Below are 15,290 nucleotides of genomic sequence, written 5' to 3'. Positions count from 1 at the left end.
TCGACATATCATTCCCAGAAATCGCATATACATACCTATACATGTACACGGTGTCCATGTTACTTACCACAAAGTCACACACGTATACAGATTCAGACGGGCGGATGCCTCTGGTTACCTGCGGCCTGCGTACCCAGTTTTCGATTAATGTTGAAACACACACGCGGTAATGTACTCTCGGTACTCGCCAACAAATCGGTTAATTATTCAATTGACTTATCGATTTTTCCTTCGAGATTTGCACAGACATTCTCCAGATACATGTATTTCAAGAAATTCATCTATATGAATATTTTATGCTTGACTCGTACTACTTAAAATTCTCCTAATAACATGTCCCTCAATTATGTTACATTTTTTCTAGTGAATTGTTTTTTCATAATTAGTTAGACACTTGTGAGATATTTCTTTATACTTATTCCAAGAAATTCGTCTATAGTCTATATAGATATTTTATACTTGACTTGTACTACTTAAAATTCTTCTATTGACATATTTCTCAATTATGCTACATTTTTTCTAGTGTATTTCTTTTTACTACAATTGGTCAGACACATTTGAGGTATACTTCTTTATAATATAAGAAATTCGTTTATATGGATATTTTATGCTTGATTCGTACTACTTAAAATTCTCCTAGTAACATATCCCTCAATTATGCTACATTTTTTCTGATGTATTGTTTTTTTATAATTAGTTAGAGATACTTCAGAGATCTTTTTTATACATATTCCAAGATACATGTATCTTTATTCGCCTCGAAATAATTTATTTGTTTATAATTTATTTACGCTACACCTCCCTTTAACGGCGTTAATGTATTATGTATAACCATAATTATTTATAATGACGTATACATATTCATAAATCACGACTACATATCGTAATGTGTTTTGGAATTTCGACAGCCTTCGTAAGATTCTGTTACTATAATGGAACCCTTACGTTTATCGCTTTCAATCTTTTTTTTACGCGTGCACTTATTTGCTCAACATGATGATCTCATGTAATATACCGGGACGCAATGCAGAATTGACTTTTATGCAAAATATGCATGCGCATATCGCATGCGGCCGCTTCTTCCTGAGGTCATATTAATTCTTTCGTTCGTGTCTTGCTCCATTTCCATTTCCATTAATCACGGACATTCGGGTACTTTTGTGACATTCTGATATAGTTCAGTTTTCGAATATGGACCCGCGGGAAATCTATTCCGGCGACTCGTCGTAATCTTTTTTCACGCACCACGTCTGTATAACCGACTCGCTATCATAATATCTTCTCCTTGAGAATCGTATAAAGACGTAGTTTTGTACTCGTAAGTATTTTTGTTATTTTTACGATCCATCACGAAGAGTTGTCCTTGAATTCGTAAATAAGTTATGTCAGCTATTACAGGAATATTATCGCAGGTTTATTATAATACGCGCCGCACGCAATGTAATGATAGCCATAATCGCTGCTTGGAATTAATTCATGTAAGGGTGAGAGAAAATTTTAATCGCGTTTCTCGCGTGATATATATTTTATTTCCGTTGAATTAAACATTCTGAATTGTTACACACACACATATATAAAGATTGCCGAAATTCCAACAACGTCTTATCATCGTTAATAAATCATCGCATTTGATACGTGTATCGCGGCGGAATGAGTTTCGCAAGTATATCGACGCAAGTCACGCATTTTTACATATCAGACGTAACTAAATGTGTAGACATTTTCTCTGGAGAGTATGCCGTATAAATAAATTCGTAAGTAATTACGACGAGAATGATTAGATTGCGCCACAACATTAAATAAATATTTATAGTTTCCCGCTAATTGGGCATACTTCAATTTGCTCCACTTTAAAGAGGAGAGGGAAAAAATTCTTCCCTAAATATTTCACGTTCATTGGCCGCGGGTAAATACCAGGATACACAGGCACCGAGAGCTTTATCGTGAGAGTGTCTTCTTGTCGAGACGAGACCAAGTTTCGCATAAATTTTTTCCGCGACCCCGATCCACTTTGATGCCGAGGGAAAGACTGTTCGTGAAAATACGTGCGAGAGCCGACCCTCAGTCGAGGGAGGACTTAACAAGATATTCGCGCAGGATCATTCGAATGCGCCTGCATTTCTTCTCTTTTCGATCCCGCGATGAGTCGCAGAGTCTCGACGAGCGGACATCTTATAAAATTGCACCTGCATATCATCGATATCGTTTCATTAAGTGTCATATCATTAACGGGACGGGAGGTGGACGCGAACCATGAAGGCGTCCGCCTTCCATCGATCGATGTAGTACACAGCGAAGATTTCTTAAGGCTTCTCAACCTAGCGAATAGCGCCGTCAATTGACGCCTAGTGTCTAAGCGAATTAAAGGAAAATACGTTGTTAAGGCCTAATAGATAACGGGAAAAAATTTGTTAGAGAGTAATGAATAACGCAGACACACACGCATATGGATTATATACCATTCACTCATACAATGCTATTATAGGTTTTGATTATTAAGCGAACGCTTGTCAGAATAATATTCACGAAACGATACTATTCCGTGTAGATATATACACATGATATACCATTGAGTTGTACGTTGTACTTTCTTGCCTTCGAGCGCATCTCTGTCAGCACATCTATACCCTATATTATATGTTTATCTTTCTATATCTTTATTTATCGATCGATATATATATATATATATACACGTTTGAAATTAATTCGATGTCGTGTGAATTACCGCATGTTAGCAAAAATTACGTCGCACAGTGTCGGAAATGTCGCGTTTAATTTCGCTATGCGGCAAAATTTACGAGTTAACCGAGCTCTAATTAGCCGTTGCGCGCAGTAAAACTCACAATATATATATATATATATATATATATATATATATATATACATATATATATATACATATATATATATATATATTATGAATAATTAATCTGTGTACGCGTATCGCCCTGTGTCGGCAGAAAATGTCACTCCACCCCGCAAATGCGGAACGTAGGTTTTCGTGCCGGTAATGAAATCAGTTTTTACTTTACGCGAGACGGCAGAGATTATTTGCGCGATTCCTTTTATTTCAAAGTTTTACGGTTTTCGCAATTATATTTGCCCGTTTTTTGTAACGTATCATTGTATAACGCTTTAACCGGCGATGCGGAATTTCTGCATCGTTTCATTTCGACCAAAGATAATCCTTATTGCCAATTAAAGCGTTCTCGTTCAATGTAATTACGAATGCAAATTCATGTGCAATATCATATTGCGAAAATGAGAATTAAGCCTCATGTTTAATTTATGCGCCCTTCAACGAGACGCTCTCGAAGGTCACCATTTCGTGATTAAATGTGAAAACGAAACGAAAATTGTCATACTCCAGTGTTGTCTAAGCTTTTTAAGAGAAGAGACCCTTTCCGCGAGACTGTTTAGAAGAAAGAGAGAATGAGTACGAAAGCGACAGATAATTGGAGAGAAAGAATCAGAGAGCGAGAAGCGCAAGAGTGATAATGAAAAATTGTAATTCGAGAGAATGAGATTGAGAAAATTAAGTGAGAGAGATGTGCGAAAGAAATGAAAGAGAGAGAGAGAGAGAGAGACAGAGAGAAAGAAAGAGAGTGAGAGAAAGAAAGACAGCGTTAAGGGATGAAAATACCTGCGGCTCTAACTCTAAATACTTATTACACTTGTTATGCTATCGATAAGTTTATATTATATCTCTATCGTACAGAATTTACGACGTATTGTACGTGATATTATATTTATACGGGCTGTTACACATCTCTCTATCTCCAAAACTTCCATTTCACCGCGCGGCCGCAACGTGGATTAGTACGAGAAGCGCAGGAGAGCGAAAAGACAAGAGAGGAAAAAGAAAAAGAGAAAAAAAGAGAGACATTCTCGAAAACGACGGAAGCGTGAACAGCATCCAACGTGCCAACCGGCGTAGATATATCCCTTTCTCTCTCTACCTGGAAGTATCGATTAATCCTTAGAGTTTTTCGCGTCCGGATCTTTAATACCGATACAGGGAGAGCAAGAGTTTTTATTGAGAGAAATCGTTATCGAAATGAGGACTTACAGGCGGTAACGAGAGAGGAAACGCTATGGATACTGATACGAAAAGGAACACTATGGAGGAGAGATCTCCTCGGAGACACGAGGACCGAGTCCGGCAAAATTTATCGCGAGTCCACTTTGGTCTCGAACGAACGAACGAACGAACCATGAATCCAGCCGGCTGACAGACGACAAAATGCCTGTGCTTCTTCGAGGTCGCCCGGCAGGCCGAAGGTTGATAAATGACGACAAGCGAGACGAGAATGGGTTCGACCTGTCCGGCGAACGAGAAAGGGATTAAACGGAAAGCGGTGGTTTATATGTTGGATTGGGGAAGAGAGAGAAAGAAAATAGGTTTACCATCGTGTGTGACGATGCAATCGATGGGAGCTTCCTGTTGTTCGCGAGAAACCTGCGTTGCGAGGGAAACAGTAGATGGGCAAAGGGGATAATGCAGCTGTAAGTGCGCGGGAGAGACAAACAATCGAATCGGATTTTAATCTAACGAGGTAGAGGAGAAACCCTCGTAATTTTAAAAAAGAGCGAGGAGAGATCATTGCTTTCTTTTCTTTTTTTTTTTTTAAACATCGCGCGCGAAAAATAGCTCTCTCTTTCCTGTGGAAAACTCCCCGCATAACTGAGCGATTTCCTCTACGCCCTTCTCATTCTGTTCCTCACTCGTAATTTCTCTCTTAGGCGATAGAATATCTCACAAAGCAGAGCATTGTGCGTATATATATGTGCGCGCGCGGCCACGGAAATTAGAGCGAGAAATTCATCTCGCGGTTTTGTAATATCGTGTCGGCCGGGAGAGATTATTAGAATATCGCTTACGGAGAGAGAACCGGGGACTTTCAAGCAAGATCGAGCTGGTAAACCTGTGTTCGTGCCATCATCGTGTTGTTCTCGCACGACGTCTTCTCCTCGCGTTGTTCCATGGCCGCGCGTTTTCTCTTTTATCCAAGACTGTAATTGAAAATAAATGAGAATCCTGCGCGCCACGTTGCGTTTGCACGAGTGGCATATATCGCGCGCTCTCCATTTCGTTTTTTCGAACTGTTACTGAGCTTGTTTTTAATAAACTTGTTTTTTTGTTTGTTAGAACGGCAGCGGACCAGGCGGCGAATCTGGCGGACGAGCGAACGGGTAAGTTGCATCGCGACATTATATTCCTATTATTTCTTCGATATCGTTTCCGACATTAATTAATCCCTTCATTTTTTAATTAAACTTTACATATATATATATATTTTTTTTTTAGAAACTACGCTGACGTTATATTAATTTCATTAAAACGTGTGTACAAATCCTATATTAATTTTAAGAGCACCAACTTTTTTATTTTTTTATCATTTTATACACACATACATGGTATAATATTTTAATATCTGACTAACGAGAAATGGACTATTAATATTTAAAGTATAACGTGCATTTTTTATTAAACCTATTATTAATTATTAAAAATAAATTTTTTTGTGCTCGATAAGCAGAGAAATAAATCTGTATCTCGATTCTTCCTTCTTTCTCTCTCTCGGAGAAATAATATCTCAATCATTCTTCTTACATGTCAAATAGAACACGGGATAAAATTTCTTCCATTACCCATGTTACGCACACAAATCGACATATTTTTATTTCGAATCGCATGAACAACATATTTTGCGGTCTGTCGTTACTCGACATTGAAAAAGATTTTATGACTAGCATCTCTTTTTAAATCTCGAGAGATCATGGATGCTTGTCATACTTTACATATTTTTTCCGAATCAAAATTTTGAACGTAACAATATTTGTACTAAATAAAACAAAGATATTTGAAAAGTTATTCTGAAATCTCTCTCTCTCTCTCTCTCTCTCTCTCTCTCTTTAAACGATGAAGATGAAATATTATAAAATTTATTCTCAAATCGGCCAATAATTCTGTACTTTATTCAGATTTTGATATATTTTCACCACGTTTTTTCGCGCAAAATGAATGCAATTTATCAGAAAGCCTCGATGAAAAATTTCAAATATAATCTTATATTTAGAATCGCCTGACGAAGCAGATATTTAGACTTGCGAAAACTCGAATTTCCTGAAAACTTTCTAACAAGCACAAATTTTCACTACGTTGCCAACGGATTTTCAAACGCTCTGAACCGATCGAGAAAATCTCCCTTTTCGAACTAAAGGCTAACTTGAACCTACACTTTGATTCGAAAGTTCAGTTCATTTTCAATCAACGCGGAATTAATCTCAGACTCAACTTGGCAACGCTTTATTGGTATTCATTTTTTTTCCGATATTATACTATCCGAACATTTTCATTTGATTTCCAAAGTTATTGAGAAAATTTGTATTTTACAGCCAAAGGTAATATCCGTAATTTCCAATAAATGTATCGAGTAATAAATAATATTAATTTCGTAATAAATATTAAATACAATAAATATTAAATACAATAGGGTAATAAATATGAATACGTAGATAAAAGATATAAGCTTGTTGAAGCAGAAAGGATAGACATGCGATCGCGGATCCGATGCTGATGCAACTTTCGAGATCTTTCTTTTTGTTCCAGACATCCGAGAGACAATTTCTACAGCACCATCGACAGCATGCCGGACATTCGACCGCGCCGGAAGTCGATACCGTTGGTTTCCGAGCTGGTAGGTAGCCGATTGCCCATTAACACCATTCCGTCATTGTTTCCGCGTATATATATATACATAAGTACACCGTGTACACACATACATATATGTACATTGCCTGGACCGTCCGTACATATATTTGTCGGAAATAATTATCAACCCGACGTTTTCGTTGTTGTCATTAACGTTATCGTCGTCGTCGTCGTCGTTCTCTTTTCGTGATTATCAGGATATTATTTAAAACGTGATTTTTCTCGCAACTCAACAACGTAGCAGTGGTCTGACCTCTCTCGATCTGCGCGACGATTATGCGACCAGTTAAATTTAATTAATTCGCTCGACTAACTCGAGGCCATCTCTTGGCTCTGCGCGTGGATCTCTTTTAAAATTTTAACGCGTCGCTGCCCGTACGCTTTATAATTCTGTATATTCCGCGTTTGTGGAATAAAACAGAGTTAGAATTAATTACCATGGTACCTATGTACAACGTGTGCATTTTCGGGCGGAGGTGTAGCGAGATACGTGAGAACTCGCCAAACGGCAGTATATATAAAATATAATCACTAATGTGATTTTTGCCTGATACGGTCACGTATTCACGTGGAAAAATAGATAAATTATTTCCTTAATATACTGAATATTTTTTTCTCTCTTTTTCTTTATATATAATATATATTATCATACATATATGGCATTACTTCAGTTATATATACAAACTATATTGTATATAATATATAATAGAGTTCGTATACATAAGTGCTATGTATAGAAACTTGGATGAAATATTATCAATTGTCGTACATACTAAATTTATTCGCGAGATGTGCCGGTTCAAGCATTGAAGCGAACTATGAAACATTAATCGATATTCAACACACGATTAATTAGACGACCTGCATTGATTATGCTATAACATTATGATATTATGATACAATCAGTTGATATGCTTTGTGTTTCATATATTATAAATGTAACAATTATTATGTTTCCTTAATTGCAGAACAATAATAACTTTTTTTTATCATTTTATCTTGCGAGACGACGACGGCGACCTAAAATACTTTCGTCGCGAGACCTAATTCTGTGTATCGTGTATACGACGCATCCGAGGAGATTTGCCAAAGCAAATGTACGGCATTGAAATTATGTGAGAAATATTCGTTTTACCGTATTTTAAGATAAAGTGAAAAAAGATCCTCCGATGCAGTTCGTAACGAACGTGTACCTCGTCGTAACCTAATTGTGTTTTACGTTTCAGTGTTACCGTCGTTCTTTGCGACGAATCGAATTGCTAATTTTACCAAAAACCATCGCAAAGCGCCAAAGCGATCGAATCTGGCGAAATATTTCCTCTCGTGTTTTTTCTTTCCTCTCTCCCTGAAATTCCAAAAAAAAAAAAAAAAAGATTTGAAAATAATTCATAATCCACATTGAGAGACACGGTTATTTATTTAATATTTTTATCTATCTTTTTCTCTTTTTATCCGAAATATCCATTAACAAATAAATCAATAAAATATCTCAAAATTTGTTGAATACGAACATGTGTACGAATAACTCGAATTTTCATTATTTTAACAACATTTTGCAAATGTTATACATATAATCGCGCCAATGATCGTTATGCTTTCAATCACCGAGAACATTCCCGCTGGAAAAATTGAATTCGCAATTTACTGATGCGATCGGTTTTCGAGCGGTGCTTTTATCTCGCCGACCGATCGATCGAAAATACTAGAAAACTCGCGATTTGAAATTCGAATCAGTCACCTATATATATACATATACCGCGATGATCTGTTCTGCTTGTCCTATAGACAGTGCGGAGGAGATGTAAACTGGTCGCGAATCCTTTTAAGTAAATCGCCTTTCGCTTTTGCGTACTTGGACCAACGATTCGATAAAAAGCGGTTAAAGAAATTGAATTTGATTTATAAGAAGGGAGAAAAATAAAATATATATAAAACGTTGAGGGAGACCGAGTTTAAATGAAATGCGGATTATATATCTTATTATATATATTTTTCTCTCGGCTCAATTATTATATGTACGATGACGCGCGTGCTCCATAATAAAAATGTCTTGCCTACGTCACTTACACACATAAACACATATACACACACACACGAATGCCATTGCAAGCTAAGAGCTCGCGTGTGCAACTAGTGCGTGATGCTTTAAATGAAATTCTTAAGTAGTTTATCGATCGCGCTCCAGAGAAAAGCGCTCACAGTGGGGATAAGTGTGTCGCGGAAAATGTGATTTAATTTAAGGGAGTGAGATGCATTATTGGCATAGTAAAACGTAATTAGATCGAAAGTTGAATAATAAAAAATTAGATTTTTCGATTGACCCATTTAATTTGATTTTTTTCTCTTTTTTACTCTGAAAATCATAAAATCGGAGTTACATGAGAACCGTGATTGTATTTTCCCGAGAAATTATATGAATTTAATGTTAGAAGATTTACCATTCCCTCACCTTCCCCAACCCCTATTTTTTCCCCCAAAAGTAGCGTTGTGTGCTCCGAATAAAATTTTTAATCTCTTTAGATCCCAGAATCCGATGTCTGTCTCCTGTATGTTTGTCTCCCCGTTTAATGTTAACAGTTTATATATATAATTGTTGTGTATCTCTCACATTATATAATCTCTCAAATCCTAAAATCTCGCGACGTAAAATATATATTTTTATGTGATATCATCGTCGTGAATAAAAATTGTCCAGGCAGTACGCGAAAAGCGCGAGATTACTGGGGATTATAATCGCGAAACGTTTTCGTCGGAAAAATTGCGGTGAAGCAGCGGTGAACCACGCATCATCGGCATCAATGTCGAACAAACGAAATTGACCGACCGCGCGTAAAATGCGATTATCGCCCAGTAATTTTGGTGGTCGTTTAAATTCACCGTGAAGAGAGGGACATATAAACACCTAAAATGCAAATGATCACTGCGCGCGAGATCGTAAATATTATTTTTAAAGAAGAAGAAGAATGCGCAAACTTATTTTTTATATTTTTACATTACTCAATTATGTCTCTCTCTTCTCGTGATGAATCACTCCTAATTTCGTCGAACATTGTTTTTGTGCCTCTCTTGTGCCTACTTTTAAAATACCTATATATTCATATCATAATTAAAGAAAAAAAAAAATTGCAAGCGGTACACGTACTAACCGGCATATAATGCTATTTTCTTTGTTTGTTCTCTGTGGCGCCCGTTGTTGTATCCACTTGAACACCTGAAAAAACCAAAACCACTCACTGAAAAAAACCTCTCAAAAAATATCAAAAACTCTACCTCCAGGTTTTGAAGGTACTAATTAAATGCCTCGTTAGCCAAATCAATTAGAAGCTTGTTCGAACGTTTGCATGTGGATTTTTTTATTCTTCTTTATTCTCACTATATAGCTCGTGTATGTTTTTTCGTAATTCACAATTTTTCCATTCGTTCTAAGATTTATATTTCGTCTTGTTACTTGCTCTTTCTTTTTCTCTCTACTAAATTTTTTACGTCCACTTCGGATGTATATTCTTTTTTTTCTGATGTTTCACTATATATGCATGTCTCCCTCGTTGCGAGTCGTTGAAAATCGCGCTCTTCTTCCGCGACAGAATAGTCAGCGATGTAGAAATATCTTGATTGCATCTCTAATTTGATGCGATTCTGTTACATGTGTATTCGTTAGTAAACAGAGGTCAAAGTAAATTTTTACTATTCGCGAAACGTGCAATTTTTATCTTTCGCGGATGAAATATCGATTACGAGAGAAAACAGCATGTCAAGTCTCCAGCGACTCGTTAAATTGAACGTGGCTGGTGTTTTGATTCGTATATAATCAGAGACGAGAGATATTTGCACTTCAACGAGACGCATTGTCGTCGTGCTTTTTTGATGGCTTATCTGTAACTTTGTGTTTTGCATGCAAAGATATAATCACATTTTCTATAAGAAAAACATCAGTAAGAATTAAGCAAAGACTAGTGGATTAGTGATCTATTTTCCATTTAAAGAAGCTTTTGGATAATTCATATATCTCTCTCTCTCTCTTTTTCTCTTCTTCTCTCTTTCTCTTTTTTTCTCTCTTTCTCTCAGGTGCATTTAAATTTAATCTACAGTCATCCAATAGTCTCTAATCTCTTTGATAAAAGCAATTAGTCTCGGGAGATATTTTTATTCCATTCTATTATAGTCTCTTTCACCTGCATGCGGAATTATTTACTATTTAATTATCAATAATAAATAAACGTCTTGATAGCTGTAGACGCATGTGTTACAAATAGTTATGAAAATATAAGTAAACGTTTTGATAATGATTTTTAGAAGCAACTCGTTTCAACGGAAGCTTGCTTCGATTCAAAGCACTACTTTATCTGTCTCTCACCACTTTCGCTTCTTTTTGATGAAAATAAAGGCGAGAAGCGAAGGGGATGAGCGCACTCTCGAAGGAAATAAAATTAAATTACTGTGGCACCCTCGTGCAACCTTGCAGCACACTTACTCGAGTAAAAGAATATATTAGAAAAAACAATGGCACGCAATAACATATGCCAGTTATGATCGATAAAAGTGAGATTAGCATGCGCGGAATTAATGCCTGATTATCGGGACGAAACAATGGCACGTGCACGGTTCGCGGGGTCCTGTGCATAATATCTTAATTGAAATCTATGCTAACCACAAATCCTATCGCTCACCACACCTATCAGACACCATAAGCTAATTAGATTAAATTCCCCCTCCGCTCTAGAGATTCCTCTACGCTCACTCTCTATCTCTATCTCTCTCTATCTCTATCTATCTCTATCTCTATTTCTATCTCTCTCTTTGTTTCTCTTATCTTTATCTTTCATCGTTTTTCTGTCAACTGATTTACATATCTTCTGGCTTTCCACTCCATTCGCTTCCTAGTTCTTGCCACTCACTGACTTTTCTTACTATCGCTATCCTCTCTTCTAATTTCGATCTTGTACACTATTACATACATTACATGTATATGTATATGCATTTCCAATCGAACATGCAAATCTACGCTACATTGAGACTGTGCTCGACTTTATTAATTAAACAGGATTAATCTTTGATTAGCATCTCGTACAATTTCCGTTTTGAGTCTCGAAATACCGTAACATCTAGATCTAGAATGTCGAGTTGAATCTTATCACCGGTTCAGATATTTGCAATCTTGTTTGTTGACCGCCACGTTAATTTTATCTCGTATATGATTTTACACAAAGATAATCGTATGGATAATATATTAAATTTGTAAATATCTGTGCACGAGCAAACATTCCGCACGTGCTCTTTGATACTCGTTGTAAAGTATGCTCAAACGCGCTGGTCAGTAGCCAGCATCACTAGCATTAAATTTGTAACCCATTTCACAAACAACGCGTGCACTCTTGTCAAGTTATATAAATGTCAGCCGGCTACATAAGACTTTAGATTAAATATAGAAGATGCAGAGAAAATGTCTCCTTTAACATTTGCAATACAACTTCTCTTAGCACGGTTCTCTTTCTCACTCTCAAGGGTTATATTATATATACATATATTATATAATATACATATATATATAATATATCTAATACATGTATATATTATATACATATAAAAGTCACATTAATACTTACTTCATGAAACTTGTAAATAGAAATTGAGCTTCATCGATATTTCACTTGGCATGTAATGTCACTGCTTCTTTTACGTCACAAGATTTACGTTACATATAGTATTTTACTTCGGCTTTGGATTTGTTTTTATCTCTCTCGCAACTTTTCAACGACGTTATTACAGCGGATGCAATTTAATCTCGATGTGAAGTTGTTTCTTTAAAAATGTACTGACATTTCTCGATTGATTAAAAATTATTATTACTATCACTAGCGGATCCTGACGTCAATAATGGGGGGGGGGGGTTTGCAAAATTATTTTATTTAATATTTTTGGTTTCATGATTAGCTTTTATTCCAGGATCAACGACGTCGATAGCTTTTTAATGTTTGTTTTTCTTTATTTATATTTTTTAAACAAATTCAGCAAAACTCTTTTAATTTGCAAGGGGGGTTTAACCCCCCCCCCCTCCCCCCAGGATCCGCCAGTGTGTATATATATATATATATATATATATATATTATATAGATATAAAGAATTTCTCGCCTAATTATTTTCATGCAACGAAATTATCTCATCATTTCGTCCTATGTCTGACTTAATCTATACTTAACTCCTTGAATGCGTAATGAGTATAATTTACAATGTATCTTATACATACATATTGTATATATTATATAGATATAAAGAATTTCGCCTAATTATTTTTGTGCAACGAAATTATCTCATCATTTCGTCGTATGTCTGACTTAATCTATACTTAATTCCTTGAATGCGTACCTAATGAGTATAATTTACAGTGTATCTTATACTTTTATATATATATAATATATATAAAATATATATATAATATATATAAAATATATATAATATATATATATATATATATATATAAAAGTATAAGATACACTGTAAATTATACTCATTACGCATTCAAGGAGTTAAGTATAGATTAAGTCAGACATAGGACGAAATGATGAGATAATTTCATGCACGAAAATAATTAGGTGAAATTCTTTATATATATATAACATATACAATATGTATGTATAAGATACACTGTAAATTATACTCATTACGCATTCAAGGAATTAAGTATAGATTAAGTCAGACATAGGATGAAATGATGAGATAATTTCATGCACGAAAATAATTAAACGAAATTCTTTATATATATATAATATATACACACACACACACATATATATATATATATATATATGTATATATAAAAGTATAAGATGCACTGGAAATTATACTCATTACGCATTCAAGGAGTTAAGTATAGATTAAGTCAGACATAGGACGAAATGATGAGATAATTTCGTTGCACGAAAATAATTAGGCGAAATTCTTTATATCTATATAATATATACAATATGTATGTATAAGATACACTGTAAATTATACTCATTACGCATTCAAGGAGTTAAGTATAGATTAAGTCAGACATAGGACGAAATAATGAGATAATTTTGTTGTACGAAAATAATTAGGCGAAATTCTTTGTATCTATATAATATATATTATATAGATATAATACATATTATATAGATATAATATATATTATATATATATTATATAGATGTAAAGAATTTCACCTAATTATTTTCGTGCAATGAAATTATCTCATCATTTCATCCTATGTCTGACTTAATCTATACTTAACTCCTTGAATGCGTAATGAGTATAATTTACAGTGTATCTTATACTTATGTATTGTATATACACTAGCGGATCCTGACGTCGATAGCTCTTTAATGTTTGGTTTTCTTTATTTATATTTTTTAAACAAATTCAGCAAAACTGTTTCTTTTAATTTGCAATGGGGGGGTTTTAACTCCAAAATCCCCCCCAGGATCCGCCAGTGATTACTATTGAATAATTCTCATCACGTAACGTTCTTTCGTCGTGTCACTCGCTCTTGTTTTGATCTCGTAAATATAGCCACGTTTTAATCTCGATGTTAAAAATATCTGTAAATAACACTTCTCGAAGACTTCTTCTACGTGTTTCTTCTTTTTTTTCGTTCATTTGCGTTTCTTCACGTCTTTCGATTTGTTTTATTCTAACGCTTTCCTTCAATCTCTTTCTCTCTTTCTCTTTCTCGTTCTTTCTCTCTCTTTCCCTTTCAGTTTCTCAGTCCCAGGACTCGAGAACTGACTATGCAATAGAGAGACTAGAAGATATTATACTTTTATCAGATGCACATTAATCCCTATCTTTTCCCAGACTATGGCGGCGACGAAGAGGAACGCTGGTCTTACGTCCGCTGTGCCACGAGCTACGCTGAACGACGAGGAGCTGGTAAGGACTTGCCCTTTAGTCACTGTACTTCATCATCGTCACTTCGCGTTACCGTTTAATAAACCAAGAGAAACGTGTTTGTTTTGCAAGAGGAAAATTGATATCGCGCTCTCTGCGCCGTTGATATTTAAATGTTCTTTTTAAAAACGCACTAATCGTAAGCCCTTTTGTAATGGAATTTTTCAAGATTGCTATTTTTTTTTGTATCGCATTAGTTGCGATATCAGTCACGAAACGAAGTTTCTCTGGAGTTTAATTACTTTTGCAACACATCCGGGAATCCTAGCAACGGATCGGAAAAGGAGAAGCTTTGAAAGCGAAAGTAAAAAGATGTATTATCTATAGCTAGTAGCTTCTAGTTACGAGAAGGAGATCTATGGCGAAAGGTAATATCGGAAGAAATATGGAGACAGGTATCAGGCAGGAGTTAGGTCGCACATCATTTAATTTTAAGTTTCAATAGCGGCGGGAGAGATCCTGGCGCCGAAGGAGCTTAACTTAACCATTGGACTCTTTGTTTCTTACCAAACGTGCTGCATTTTATCCTCATTTCCGCTATTTTCTTTCACGTAAGTGTGATTTAGTGATGTTTCTGCTCTTTTTTTCCTTATTTCTATTTATCTCCTTCTCACACTATGTTATTTTCGAGCAACACGTAGCAGCATAGTGTAAAATACATTAGCGG

General features: G+C 35.5%; 1 protein-coding gene across 5 annotated transcripts in view; it reads left to right on the top strand.

Moving 5' to 3' along the window:
- Unc-13 (protein unc13 homolog) overlaps positions 1-15,290 on the top strand; it is a 99,424-nt gene that overhangs the window by 47,500 nt on the left and 36,634 nt on the right. For all 5 annotated transcript variants that reach the window (XM_083052675.1, XM_083052674.1, XM_083052678.1 and 2 more), the window contains 3 exons: positions 5,150-5,193; positions 6,614-6,701; positions 14,531-14,605. In XM_083052675.1, the coding sequence (XP_082908801.1) occupies positions 5,150-5,193; positions 6,614-6,701; positions 14,531-14,605 (207 nt within the window). The remainder of the gene's footprint in view (positions 1-5,149; positions 5,194-6,613; positions 6,702-14,530; positions 14,606-15,290) is intronic.

Source organism: Prenolepis imparis, unplaced genomic scaffold, assembly GCF_030444845.1.
Source record: "Prenolepis imparis isolate NDT839.2.m4 unplaced genomic scaffold, iyPreImpa1.0 SCAF_13, whole genome shotgun sequence".
In the NCBI taxonomy this organism is placed as follows: Eukaryota; Metazoa; Arthropoda; class Insecta; order Hymenoptera; family Formicidae; genus Prenolepis; species Prenolepis imparis.
Note: the sequence above shows the minus strand (reverse complement) of the source record. Positions and strands in the feature narration are given on the sequence as shown.